General features: G+C 41.1%; 1 protein-coding gene across 50 annotated transcripts in view; it reads right to left on the bottom strand.

The window, feature by feature from the left end:
- celf5a (cugbp, Elav-like family member 5a) overlaps positions 1-13,871 on the bottom strand; it is a 178,502-nt gene that overhangs the window by 64,631 nt on the left and 100,000 nt on the right. For 27 of the 50 annotated variants that reach the window (XM_053322930.1, XM_053322905.1, XM_053322928.1 and 24 more), the window contains exon 3: positions 10,611-10,659. In XM_053322930.1, the coding sequence (XP_053178905.1) occupies positions 10,611-10,659 (49 nt within the window). Of the gene's footprint in view, positions 1-10,607; positions 10,660-13,871 lie in introns of all 50 variants that reach the window. The other 23 variants (XM_053322934.1, XM_053322894.1, XM_053322916.1 and 20 more) reach the window with 1 other exon arrangement.

Below are 13,871 nucleotides of genomic sequence, written 5' to 3' on the forward strand. Positions count from 1 at the left end.
TTTGTGACAAGTTTATTGCTGAAAGGTGGTTACTGAAGGTGTGAGGATGAAGCTTTGCGATGTAATAAAGAAATAAAATCATGTCTGTGGATCTTTATCAGCTGTTGTCAGTCTACAGCAAATACCGCCTGTTCCAGATGGGGATCTCTGCCTTATCAAGACACTGCTCCACCTCTGTCATTAGTCTAAGTCCAACTCTGTAGCTAATCTAGAATGAAAAGACAGTTTGGCCTCTCAGATCTCGCCCAATGACTCCCTCCACTATCAAAGTGCTCTTTGAAGTTCATGTTCTATAAAATTGGTTCAAGTGTCAGGTCAGAGTTCCCGCAGCCAAAGGCACGTCAGTCATTTGAAGCCTCATTCTTCTTTCGACTTATTCCCCAATGCAACCTCAGCTGCCTTTGTATTCTTTAGTAGGAGCCCTCTTCATGTTTATTGCAAAGAGGCAATCAGTATGGCCTGTGTTTGGACCTGGCCACAAGCCCCTAAGAACTGAAGTGTCTGGGGATACATTCATCAACTTTTTTACAGAGAGACCTACTCGCCAATCATCCATGACAATGCCAGTCCGCCTAATGGACTCATCAATAAGACGAGGCAAGGGGAGAAGTCAACAGAGTAAGAAAAAATAATAAAGGGAAGAACAAGCAAACAAAACACACATTAGGGGATATGAACCTGATACAAATACCAGCCCAAGATCTGAGGGATCTACTGAGTGTAAAAAACAGGACAAAACACAAACACACATTACAAGTTACCATGAACCATGGTAAAGCCAGAAGAGTCAAAGCGTGACCATGACAACAAATCACACAGTAATAATCACTCAGTCAGGAACATACACACAAATACATATGAATAATGTTAAAACACCCCTTCTTCCTTTATGCACCAATTCAAAGGTTACCCCAATCATTTTTTCGGCTGCTGCAGTTTTGCAGCGCTAGAATGACTGCTTCTCTCTCCATTACCTCTGTGCTCATTTGACTGGCAGATGGGTGGAAAGACGGTGGATGGAGAGTGGGCGGGCAGGTAATCATGGGACTGTGTGTCACAGTACGTGCGTGCTCGCAGCACTATTTGTCTTCTCAGCAGGTGAGATGGGAAAGGCAGGTGAGACGTGGCTGGGCCTAATTTAAAAGCCTCTTTACAGTGCCCACTGAACCAACGTTGGCATTCCCTAATGGTGCATCACAGACGCGTCATCCCATGCTATTCCTCGTCATCCATGTGTCCTGTGTCCTTGTCTGTTGTCATTGCTCTAATAGCTGCCACAGCTTAAGTCACAGACAGTACAGATATAACAATACGCTGCCAAACTCCATTCAGATTCAATATTCCACTAAGTAGGGTATGTTTTACTTGTAGGAGTACTAATCTCAGTAATTAATCCACTGCTTCAATATCTGTGCTTGAATCATTTGGTTGGAGCTGGTGCCCTTTCCTGTCCAACGGTAGCATGATGCAGTGATTTGAGTGAATGGCGTGGATTGACAGTGCGAGAGACAAAGGGTGATATGAGAGGCTAATGGAGTTAATATGCTGAGATGGAGAGATAGAGGAAAGGAGAGGTTAGATTGGAGGGACAGACATTGAAAGATAGCTGAGTTACAGGTACAGCATCTGAATACAGATCTAATTTTGCAGCTGAATGTTTTCTCTATGACTTGATTCCCTCTACTTTCTGCTGCTGCTGCTGCAACTGGTTCATACCTGCAGAGCACTCCAAAATCTATTACTGTCATCATGCATACATTTGATGTGTAAAATTTGGATTTTATATCTAAAAAAAAAAAAAACCCTGTAAAAGCTGGCATTTTAATAAGGCTGGATATATTGTTATGTTCAATTTTTCCAAACTGAAGTGCTCTACCAACAGGGTGAAATTGCAATGTGTTGTATTGTAGAAACAAAAATAAATTGTGACTGCATTGAATATAGTCCTTTTTTGTACTAATTGAATAGGCATTTTGTTTTTGTCCATATAAAGGTGGAAAAAGCTCTTGTTTCCTTCTTTCCTGTCTCTTTCTTTGTCATCTCTTACTTGCCCTGCCATTCTTTCGCTTGTGCTCTCTCATTTTGTATGTGTCATGCTCTTTTCATGCCCCCACACATGAAAGATCCAAGGTCATTTTCATATTGTAGCTGTCGTAGGAAAAAAAAACCCCGGCAACAATCATGAAAAATGAAACACCTTCTTTTTCAAATTTGATACACTGAAAGAAAACATGAATGTATAAACACTTTCAGATCTTATAAATATGAAAACAGCCATTAGCTCTTTATAACAACTGGAAAGAACAGTATGGCTTGTGCTTATGAGAAGATGTGTTTTCATGGGAGCCTGCATACCAATTTGGTTGTATGAAATTGGTATGCATTGAAATGGGCCAATGTTTGTTCATGAGCAACAATCGTTTTTGTTTCTCTCTTGTCAGTTTTTGTGTACACAGAAGCTCTTAATAGTCTGGCCTCTCTCAGTGAACAAACAGGGCATTTTCCTTCCGCATGGAGCACAGGGAGCAAAGGTCTCACAAAATTAGAGCAGAAAATTCAGAGCTCGACCGTGAAGAGAGGAGAGCAGAATCTAAAATCTATTATTGGCCATAAAATGATAAAACCACTCAAAAAAAGATCAATTTATTTCTATATCTATTACGTTATTACATAGTATGCTGTAAATACAGACTTCAGAAGCCCAATATTGCACATAATGACACTTGTCTGATTCAGTCTAGCTAAAACCAAAGTGGGGAGTGCAGTATGTATACCTGTTATGTATGTGTCATATTTATGTGTGTGCCAGTGTGTGTGTGTGCCTACATTTGCCTATGTGTGTATGTCTCCAGCCTGCTTTAATCTCCTCCCATCTGCTGGTGGACCTCCTCTCCCTGTTCTGAGGCCTGCCGTGCCCCGCCCGATCTGCCAAGCCTGACCTCACGATGTGGGAGTATGTGTGTGTGTGTGTGTGTGTGTGTATGTGGACTGCTTGATGAGCCTGCTTCCTCATGAAGTAGTGTCATTAAAGCAGAGAGAAGGAGCAAACGGGTGATCGCAGTGATTTGGCAGAGGTTACACAGACTCTGTCCTCCAATCAGAGCCCTCGCTTGGCCTCCTCCAGCTCCACTGCAATCACAGAGCAGCAAGTCCACAGGGGCCACATATACACACACACACACACACACGCACACACACACGCACCAGTTTTTCAGCTTCAGGTATGGGCTTGTCAATGCCGTTATCTATGTATACTGTGGGTGAATATATCAGAAGATTTATATCAACAGGCTGCAGTCAACTTCCAATACTGCATCAATGTAATGTTTTTAACTGCCAAAATGTAGCTATTCATAGCATAATTAATTAAACAATGATTTCTGTGATAACACTCAGAATTTGGAACAAGCAGCATTTGCTGTATTTCTGAAATTAATCTTAAAGAATGAAGAAAGGACACCAAACAGTAGAATAAAAGTCATCTGCAAAACAGTTGCTATAGCAGCACCTTATTTTCTGCTTTTCTCTTGATGTGGTGCACACTTTTTCTTTAAAGAGAACCACACGGTATTTCAGTGATCGTGCGAGATTTCGACGATGTTTACAGCATTAGCAGGATCAGCAGAGTAAAAGCCATCAGGTAAGTGTTATTTTAATAAACTTCTGGTGTACTTACAAACTTTCCAATGCATCAATTTATGAGTAAAGACCCTATTTGTACTACTGTAGAGGTTTGATAACAATCCAGGTATTATTAGTGGGGTAATTTACAAGATACACTTTTGGGTCCATTAGCGCCTGGACTAAGTAATTCGGCTGATGGCTCTAACTCCACCAATTTGCGACCAAATTTTAAAAAAGGACTGAGGCGGTGTTTAGATAGACGTCATGGTGCATATGACGCAAGGTCAAAATTATGCCGAACTATAGCTTTAGGTAAATGGAAATCATGAAATGACCATGAATATTAAAATGGTTACCATATCTTAAAAATACTTGAGATCATGATATAGACCAAATTAAATGCTAAGTTTCAATAAACATAGCCTAAAGTAGGTGAGCATTAAAAAAGTCACGTTTCTTATGCCACTGTTTACATTCTAGGTAAATTAGTGAGCCTTTGCTAATCTAGTATGTACTGTGAATAGAAGGTACTGTGAAGTGTGTAATGGCACTGTGAGATTATTGCTTGCAATTCCTAAAATATCCAAAAAGCCCTAACAGGAAGATGTAACAGATGCTGTTAAAACTAAACTAACATTTCATTAATGAATATTCAACATCATGTCAATCTGTTAATAATGACAGTAAATATGTACTTTACAGTATGTTGTCTGTTGGAAAAAGTATATTTAGCAAACTTTATATACCTAATAATGCAGAATATTGTTGTATCTAAAAAAATGTTTTTCTTGACTGAAATTTAAAGTTAAGAAGTGGTTTAGTCACAGTCACAGTATCAATATCATGGTGAGATACAGTATAGGATTATCTATACTGTATATTGTGACTTTGTTTGCATGGTAGACAATTTAGGATTACTTAATGTCACAGCAATTTAGACAACTACTGTACACCATCTACATGCTTTGATGTGTTCAAGGGGTATGGGGAAAAGAGGCAAGAGGGGAACAAAGAGAGGGGGAGAGAGAGAAAGAGAGAGAGAGAGAGAGAGAGAGAGAGAGAGAGAGAGTGAGAATGAATTATAAAGTGTAGAGAATTGAGCACTAAATTGATCTGCAGTGTGTCTGTCCCCAAAGAGGTTGAGGTGCTGTAATGAGAATGGCAGACCAAATGCATACAGGGGCCGTCTCTTCCCCATCTCCATCCCTCTCTGAAAGAAGACAAGTTTGTTTCTCAAGGTGATTGTTGCGGTGATAAGGGAGAGGGTGTTATTAAGGGTGACAGCAGAGGGGCTGAGAGGCAGTGGCTGACTGGATAACCTTGTCCCCATCCCCGCCTCGCTTCCTTCTGCATGAGCATCTCCACCACTGGCCTGCCCTGCCTGCTTGCTCGTCTGAACACAATCTGCTGGCTGGAATTACCTCCCGGCCCCAGGAAAACTAAACATGATTTCTGACCTTTCCTTTCTGTGTTCAACAGTAACCTTTGCTGATCCGCCTACGCTACGAGACCATCGCAACGAGAAAGGGACGTAGTAGATAGGATGTGTGTGTTTTTAAGAAAAAGGAGAGAGAAGATGAATGTGTATTTAGCTGTATTTATGCATGTATGTATATTCACAAGCGGGCACTGGTGGAAAAGGCAATAACTGCAACATTTGTACAATATCATGAAATCAAATACAGCAACCGTGCAATAATGCTACCTCTGTGAAGCTTAAAATGTCACATTATTGATGTCACCTTCCATATTTTTCTAGTTTTTGATGTTGTATGTGTTTGGTTATAATGTGTTCCTGTTGTTTTATCTACACCCTGTAAGTAGCAGCCTCTTCTATCTGTGTATGTGCTGATTGAGTGTACCACAGAATTTGCAGTATTATAGTATTTGCTTGGGGGGGAAAAACAATATGAAGCACTGTGTTTGCAGAAATACTGCATCTTTCGACTTGCTAAATCCATTTCATCATCACTCTGCTTGTGCTTGTTGTTCTTTGCCATGTCAGCAAAATTTTATATAAAGTATTATCATTAGTTGTTTGTTAGATAAGGCTAATTGATCTCCACCTACCCAGTGTATTAGTGAATTGTTGTGTGCTACTTCTTCCACTGACTCTGCATAACTCCTACAGCACTCAGCACAATCTGACCCTCAGGAGCAAAGTACATCCCTATAGAAATGATGTCATCATCTCTTTCTCTTTGTTTGTTTGTCTGTTGTCCTCCCACTTTCTCTCCTCTACGTCTGTCTTCCATAAACCTAATTCGCCTGGCCTCCCCTTCAAAACAAATCAGTTTGTGCTGATGTGAGGGTAATTTTAAGAGCTTACAGGCAGAGTGACCTGAACATCCCAGGCTGGCTCTGTGGGGTTAGATGACTGAACTATGGTCTGGCAAAGGCCTGTGTATCAGTATTGTTTGTGTAAGAGCACCAGAAGGGATTTGGACAAGGAGTTTGAGCTCTGACTGTGTGATCCATAGCTGGCCTTACCATTGGATTAGCTCACCCTGATCCCCACAACCTCTGAACATGCTCCCCACCATTTCATTATCTCTTCATTTATGCCTAACCAGTCATCAGTAATCTATAGATCCACACATGTCTGTTTATTTTGCACTTGTTCTCTCTCACTCTGTCTCTTTCTGCACCTTCACTGTCTTAGAACACATTCTCTTCTTCTACCTCTTTACTCTCACCATCCATCTTTCCTCCCCTCATTCCTCTCCCTCTAACTACTCGTCTCTCTTTCATTCCTCCTCTCTTTTTTAAAGGGGATCAGTGGAGCTTAGAGGTCTTCCTGCTTGCTTTATTACTGAGCTGCTCTGACACGCGGAGCTCGTCTCGTAAGGAAAGGAGAACACCACTGATGTTTAATACATGGACCACTCTGTTGTCTTTTACGCCAGATAAATTCATCATCAAAAACTGAACGCAGAACAGCAACCGAGCATGTAGCCCTGTTCTCTCAATCTAGATTCCCAATCTTTCTTTCTTTTTTTTTTTGTACTCATTCTACATTTAACTTATTGCCTCTCGCTCTGACTCTCTCTCTCTCTCTCTCTCTCTCTCTCTGTCTGTTTGTTCCGTCACATCTCAGTGAACTGGAGCAAACCTCTTCATTGTCCTTCAGTTGGAGTAAACACACAAACACAATGCAACACTGCTGCTTGGCCCGAAACACGAAACACAGCACATGAAAATAAAATTGACCCATTCCATTCAGCATATGTGTACTATGTCTGTGTGTGTGTAAATATGTTACCTATACTGGCCATGTCCCTCTGTGTGCACACGTGTTCCTATTATCATGTACATCCAACTTCCCACTGTGCATGTGTGTGTTTGCATGAGAGAGAGAGCGTGTGTGTGTGTCAGAGCCGTATGGGTATGTATGTGTTTGCCTGTTTGTCTTCTCTGCGTGGGTGTGTGCGTGGGCGGCGGGCCTGTCTTGATAATACCAGAGCCTGTTTCTAATCCAGGCCTCCTCAGAGTGGGCTGTAGCTCTAGCTGTGCCAGGCAGGCCTGCTGCAACACCAACAGAGCCACAGCTGACAGTTAGCCTGCTCCTCTCTCTGCTTTCTAGACAATCTCTGAGCTTGAAACTTTAATAATGGATTAGGTTGGGAAATTAGGAGAATGAATATGCAAATAAAAAATATATAGGACTTACATAAAACAATCTCACCTGAGTGTAGAATGTCTCTTTTAAGATGGGCTAAAACACATTGATACAGAATAAAATAAAATCAAATAAAATCACAGCCAGCTAAAAAAATTTAACAAGAAGGTCCGATAGTAATGGTGGAATGCAAACAGGGGTGCTGCTGGTAAAGGGTTTAAGGGAAAACCAAAGCGCTTAAAGCTGATTTATCCTGTGTAAGGACGCCAAGCCCTCTAAGGAGGCACTGAACAGCCCTTCAAAAATGAAATATCAGCAGCAGTCAGTGCCAGTCATCAGTGCCATGTGTGATGGAAAATCAATCTATTTCATATCAGAAGACCTGTGAGGAGAAAACGAGAGAGACAGGTCCCTGCTGCCTCCTTGCTGCACCTCTTTAAACGTCTCCCCTACAGAAACATCGCAGGATGGTCTGCGTCATCAATGACGGAGACATTTGCGGTGCTGGTGGCTCGTGGTGAAACGGCTGCTGTTCTGCTAGATTAGCTTGGTGATTGGTCATTAATATTCATTTCACAGTGTGTCTTTGTTAGGCGGCAGCAGGGGCTGACGATTTGGATGGATTTACTCTACCGTATATTTCCCTTTAATTTTTATCATAGAGGTGGTTTACTCATACGGCCTCAATGATGCTAGTGGCTGGTGGTACTGAATTTGTTACTACGTTGTTCATAATATATAAAGTGAAAGCTATGCGGGTATAAACTGCCCAGTTTTGATCAAATGTCCAAGTGTCATAAAATATTTAGAGGAATTTGTTAGAAGAACATGTTTTACTTCTTCTCTCCTAAGTAAGCTTGGTTGGCCTTGTTTGATGACTGGAGGCAGGCAGTTTCAATTTTTACTGTAACAGTAAAGAGACAGTACACTGTTCTAGCCTGGGCCTGTCTGGTCTTAATAACAGCAGAAAGCTGATCCTAGAGAAGCTGAGGTCCAGCAGGTATAAAACCACAGTAACAGGTCTGTCCCTGATGGACAGCAACATGGAGCAGCTGAACTGAACTGTCCTTCCTATAATGAGATTAAGGGACTAATTAGTATGAGGTGTGTTGTAGTGTGACTATGTGCACTGAGGAATATGTGCCCCCTATCGGACTATAAAGTGTGGTCCCCAAGAGAGCAGGCCAGACAGTCTGTCCCTGGTGTTCCTCCCTCCGTTACATTGAAAGGCTAAATGATATTTTTAGCATCTGCTCTTCCAGCCCTTTTATGCTGTGCTGAGTTCTAGTCCTGAAATAACAATGGTGGACCAATAAGGATCAGGACAACAAAATTTGGATTTTGGTGTGTTTTTTTTCAGTGTGAAATAACGGCAGCAATGATTATAGTACCTAGAAATTCCAGACAGCACAATGAAATCTTTTCAATGTTTTATTGCAAATAAGAAGCTATGGATTGTAAAAGTAGGCCATGAAGAAGAATCAGCAGCACAGTCCATCAGCTAACAGCAGCAAGAGCTTCTAAAGACAGAATCAGATTTTGAGAAATTCAAAGATAATTACAGCGAATTCAGGCCAGCAAATTAGAAACAGGATGAGATATTAGAGAGATCCAAAAAATGAAGACCAGACCCAGCCTCCTTTCCTCCATCCTTGTATCCCCCTTTGGCTTGCTAACCCGTTAAAGTCACTCTAGTGTTTGATTGCCCCTGTGGCGCCACTATGACCTGTTCATTTAAGATGATGTGCAACTCTCAGGTCTGTTCCAGCACTCATTTGTTCCTCAGTGGGGTCCCCACGGCTGGCCAATAAGAGGACCCCATACTGACCAAAGTGCCCTGGGAGCTCTAAAACTGGCCACTCACAACCAAGTAAAGAGACAGCTGAGTGTCATTGTTAATGTGGACACACAGCACCACAATGACAAAATCGATGGAGCTATAAGGGATATCAATCATGACAGCACAAGACCCTTTTGCTTGTCTCACCACCACTCCTCTTATGTTCTCAGTGAATGGTTGAGTAACAAAGAAAGACGAGAAAGAAAGAAAGAAAGACGAGAAAGAAAGAAAGAAAGAAAAAAGAAAGAAAGAAAGAAAGAAAGAAAGAAAGAAAGAAAGAAAGAAAGAAAGAAAGAAAGAAAGAAAGACAAAGAAACAAACAAACATGGAGGATTGACGGTGATCTTAATTGGCCTTTCCTCCATCCATCTAGAGGGGTTATGCTGTCCTTTGAAGATTGTGTGCATTTGACAGGCAGCCAAGTGGCCAGCCATTCTAATTCACCCAAAACAGGCAGAGGTTTTTAGGTAAAGCCTCAGAAGTGCAGCACGGCAGCTGTATGCAGTTGGCATCGTTTGTGCATTTTTTTTCTCCCTGCCTCTTTTTCACTTCCAAATCTCCTTCTCCTTCTACCAGGATGACAGCGTTCCTCCTTTAAATAACAAAAAGGCACTTGCTTTGTTGGAGGGTGACACATGAGATGCACACCAAAAAATAACAGCAAGGTTCATTGTCTCTGCCACTGACTTGAAGGATGCCTCCTCATCCCATTAACATATATGCAGATAGGCAGTGAGTAAATGAAAGCATCCAAAAACGGGAGAGATCAAAGACGACAGAATTAAGGCCAAGTAATGAGGATCTTGGCAAGAACCCTGCAAATTTATTGATTGTTTGGCAAGCTGTACGTGCTCCTGCTCCATTTTTCTGTCCCTCTATACCATTTACTCTCTCTCTCCCGTGTTTCAAATGCACACAAGCCGAGGAGTGTGGGCTTTAACTGGGCCTTTGCGAGGCTGTAGTTCCAGTATTGAGCTTAATCACAATTTAATTTACAGCGCAAAGATAATGTACTTGGCATAAGGAACAAGAAAAGAAAGATGGGCAGCAGGAAACCCCATCAGAGCCCTCCAATAACGGACTCTTTAATCAATTACAACCAGTGAAAAAGAGCATACAGGATGAGACTAATAGATTTGAACCAGTAACAATTAAAAAAAGAAGCTATAACTTGTGTGAGATGAGATTCTAGACATTTCCATAAAAAACTAAAAGTTAAGACAGGCAGTCGAATCAAGATGATCTTAAATACACGTTTAGATAAATTTTTTTCTTCAATATTTGCATAGCTCTGTTTATACTGATAAAACTGTTACCATTAAGTATGCAAGTGCAGTTACATAAGAGTAACCGAATTGAGATAAGTAAAAATAAATAAATAAAAAAAAAAAGATTGTTAGGTGAAAAAATATTGCATTGAGAGCAGTGAAACAGATGAGATCAGAGGGAAAGAATGAAAATAATTAGCCTAGATAAGGCAGATGAAAAGGGGACATGAATAAATGATGAAGAAAAGAAGACAACTACCTCCACGGCTCTCGCTGTCAGCTGGTTTCACCTGGATGGGGCGAGTCATCTGGAGGAGAGAGAGAGAAGAAAGAGCAACAGAGGGGTTAGCACTGGTGACTCGGGCTGTTGCGGCTACAACAAGAGGCCACAAACCAGAGGTGTCAAGGTCCTCTCTCCCATACTAATAACTGCTCTACGATAATGATCAAAGTGCCTTGGCTGGAAAGGAAACCAAAACCCCATCATGCAGCTAAGTTGACTTGACACTATAGTGTTTCTGCTGCCTGTTATTCAGTGTAAACAAAACAAACACTGCTCTCGTTCACACATAAAGTAGGATTTGTTCGTGTGTGTGTGTGTGTGTGCATCTCTATGTCCATGGCAGGTGCGTGGAGAGGTTGCAAGGCTGCATATGTGTGTCTTAGTGAGAGGGGCCGAGGCAGTCCTAATAAAAGTGAATCCAGCCACAGGAGGAGAGAGATCAATGCAGGCCTATTGATCCAGGCCCTTGGGTGGTGGAGAGTGTCTGGCTGGGAAGGATTCTCTGGTTAGGAGGCTCACTCTAATCCACTGGACCCTGATAAGAATGGCATTGCCTGGATTAGATGCCTCTGTCATCACAGTCTTTGTGTCACGCTCTCCTCCTTTCCCAATTTTACCTCCCTCTTTTTTCATTATTGTTGTTCAAGCTGAACAATTTTACCAGACTCGGGCCCCGATTTGTTTGGAGGAAAAGTTAGAAAGATATAGCCATGATTTACAATACGGTCATTAAAGCTGTTAAAGCGTTGTTTTTGTTTTTTTTATTTCAACATATGCCTCCTGGTCACACATTAGCACACATTCTGAAGATACACCCACCCACACACATACAATATGCATGTGTATGCATATATGTACCATAGCGAAGCATAAAGCTTACAAGATTATTTATGCTCATAGATCTGATGCCCCTGCCTCTCCTCCTCTGATTTAGTCTAAAACATAGATTTACAATAAAACCCACACACGTTTTAATAAAATTGGGGCCAAAACTGACAAAAATGTATAACAACATTACTGAAACATAAAAGCAACCACTTACCACCCTCAGCCATTTACAGTAAACCATTTGTAGCTGCTATTTAAAAAACCTTTTATTGCTTGAAACTATTTCCCATCACTAAGCTTCCCAGTCAAATCACTGAAAACCATCCATCACTGATATTTGTATATTTTGTTCCATTGTCCTGTCATGTAACTTTTTTCTGTTCAATTCCAGAGCAGGGCTGAAAAGGTCAGATTTAAAGACAGGGCAGTCCAATAAAAGCATGACATGTTCAAGGAGAAACACCATAATGGGATTTTAAAATGTCTTAATAACATGCTGATATATGGGGGAGAGGCCCAGGCCCGATTCATTAAGTGCTAAACGTATCCATTTTCACCTTGAGGAACTGAGTAACCTTCCCTCACTGAAATTATTCCATAAATTTACCCATCGTAAATAATAACTAGCGCCGGGTAAGTCTTTGTAGGAAAACAGGGAGGATGTTATGCTTGTGAAGGTTGAGGTTTTAGCTCCTTGTTTCTTGGCTCACTCCCCATACTTCTCCCTCTCCATCTACAAGTGTTTTTTCCCCTTGTACAATAGGAACACAGTAACGACAGTATGCTAATGCCAAGCCACAGGGCGCACTGCTCCACAGCATGTACGGATAGATTACAGAATCAACCGCGACAGTATCGCACACGTGTTCAAAGGAACCTCTGAGACAGGAACACCTCTGAAAGGGGGAAAAAACATCTGCAAGACAAATTCGCAGATATCTTTACAACCCTTTGCTCCTTCACACAACAACACAGGAAATCTTTGAATTTGCCTTTGACATGTCAAACGGACAAAAGATGCCTCCATCCTGCCAGTTGATTTTTGTTCAAATGGATGACGGAGGAGGCCAAATCTGCGTCTGTGACTTCTCTACCATGCTATGCCGTCTCTACAGGGTGCCTGTGTGTAGGAGGCAGCTCTCTCTAAAGCTAGTTACTGTTCAGCCTCCAACATGCTAACTTAATGGTCTATTTATTTGCCCAAGAGCAACGAATTATGGTCTTGAACAGTCACTACTGATGGTCTCAGGTTGTTCCATTTCCATTAAACACATCTGAAGAAATTGTGTAATTCCAGTACAAATTAAGTGCACTTTGCAAATCACATTTGTATCCTTATTCTTACAGATGCATAGGCATGGTAACTACTAAGTAACATGTATTAAGTGCTGCTGTTTCCTAGGAGACCATTCATTAGCTTCAGATATGTATTTTCATTCTTTTCTAGTCTGGAGTTAGTAGCTTCTCGACACACCCACAAAGAACTGAGGGAAATAGTTACTGTTGTGCTCTCCCCAAATGACAACATGTTTTAATTGATGTTTTTCATTCCTCTATTCATTGAGTCGAGGGAGTGGTTAAGTGCAGCTGTTGGGAACCAGAAGCGGAAACAGGGATACATTGTGGAAAAAGACAAGAGATGGATACAGAGAAAAAACGTGTGAGAGGTGCCTGCAGTACTTTGATAACATTGCTTCACTGCTGAGTGGTGTTGCTACTGCTCTGACTCCACCTTCCTGTCTTTCACTTTCAAACACATGGTGAAAAATAGTAACACAACTTCATTATGCAAACCCTAAAATAATGGCCAAGTGATGAAAGCATGTTTTAAACCTAAACAGATATATTGCTGGGAAAATATCTATTCTATAAATTAAGTTGGCTGTCCTGATATTCTGTTTCCTTATCTACCAAGGGATGTGGATGTGACTATCCAGCATCTGAATTTATCTTATAATGTTTAACAAACCGGCTATGGCATTCCTAGCATTAATATAATGAAAAAACATTTTTCTAAATATGAATGCTAGAGATGTTCCCAATCTAAATGTGATATTCAGTGAAGTGCAAATAATTTGTCCCCGGCAAATATTTGTTCATTTGTATTCAGCAGCCCATGAGGAAAACATAGTTTTAGTCCACCGAAAAACACTTTTGATTTTCTTAAAAGGGAACGTTTAGAATGTGTTAGTGGAAAGTGAATGTTGAGATGTGAGGTGCCGAGTGATCGTGCAGTCAAAAAAATGATTTGACAAGTTTCTTCTGATTTATGGTGCATTTACAAGCTGGTGAGAAGTTGTGAACTGCTGTATTCAATGTTGAATAAACACAATAAACAAACATGTACAGTAGTATTTTACATCAGGTCATTTTGTATCTCAAAGGCCATAAGCAGGTTGAAGTAAATGT

The sequence above is a fragment of the Scomber japonicus genome, chromosome 7 (genome assembly GCF_027409825.1).
Source record: "Scomber japonicus isolate fScoJap1 chromosome 7, fScoJap1.pri, whole genome shotgun sequence".
NCBI lineage: Eukaryota > Metazoa > Chordata > Actinopteri > Scombriformes > Scombridae > Scomber > Scomber japonicus.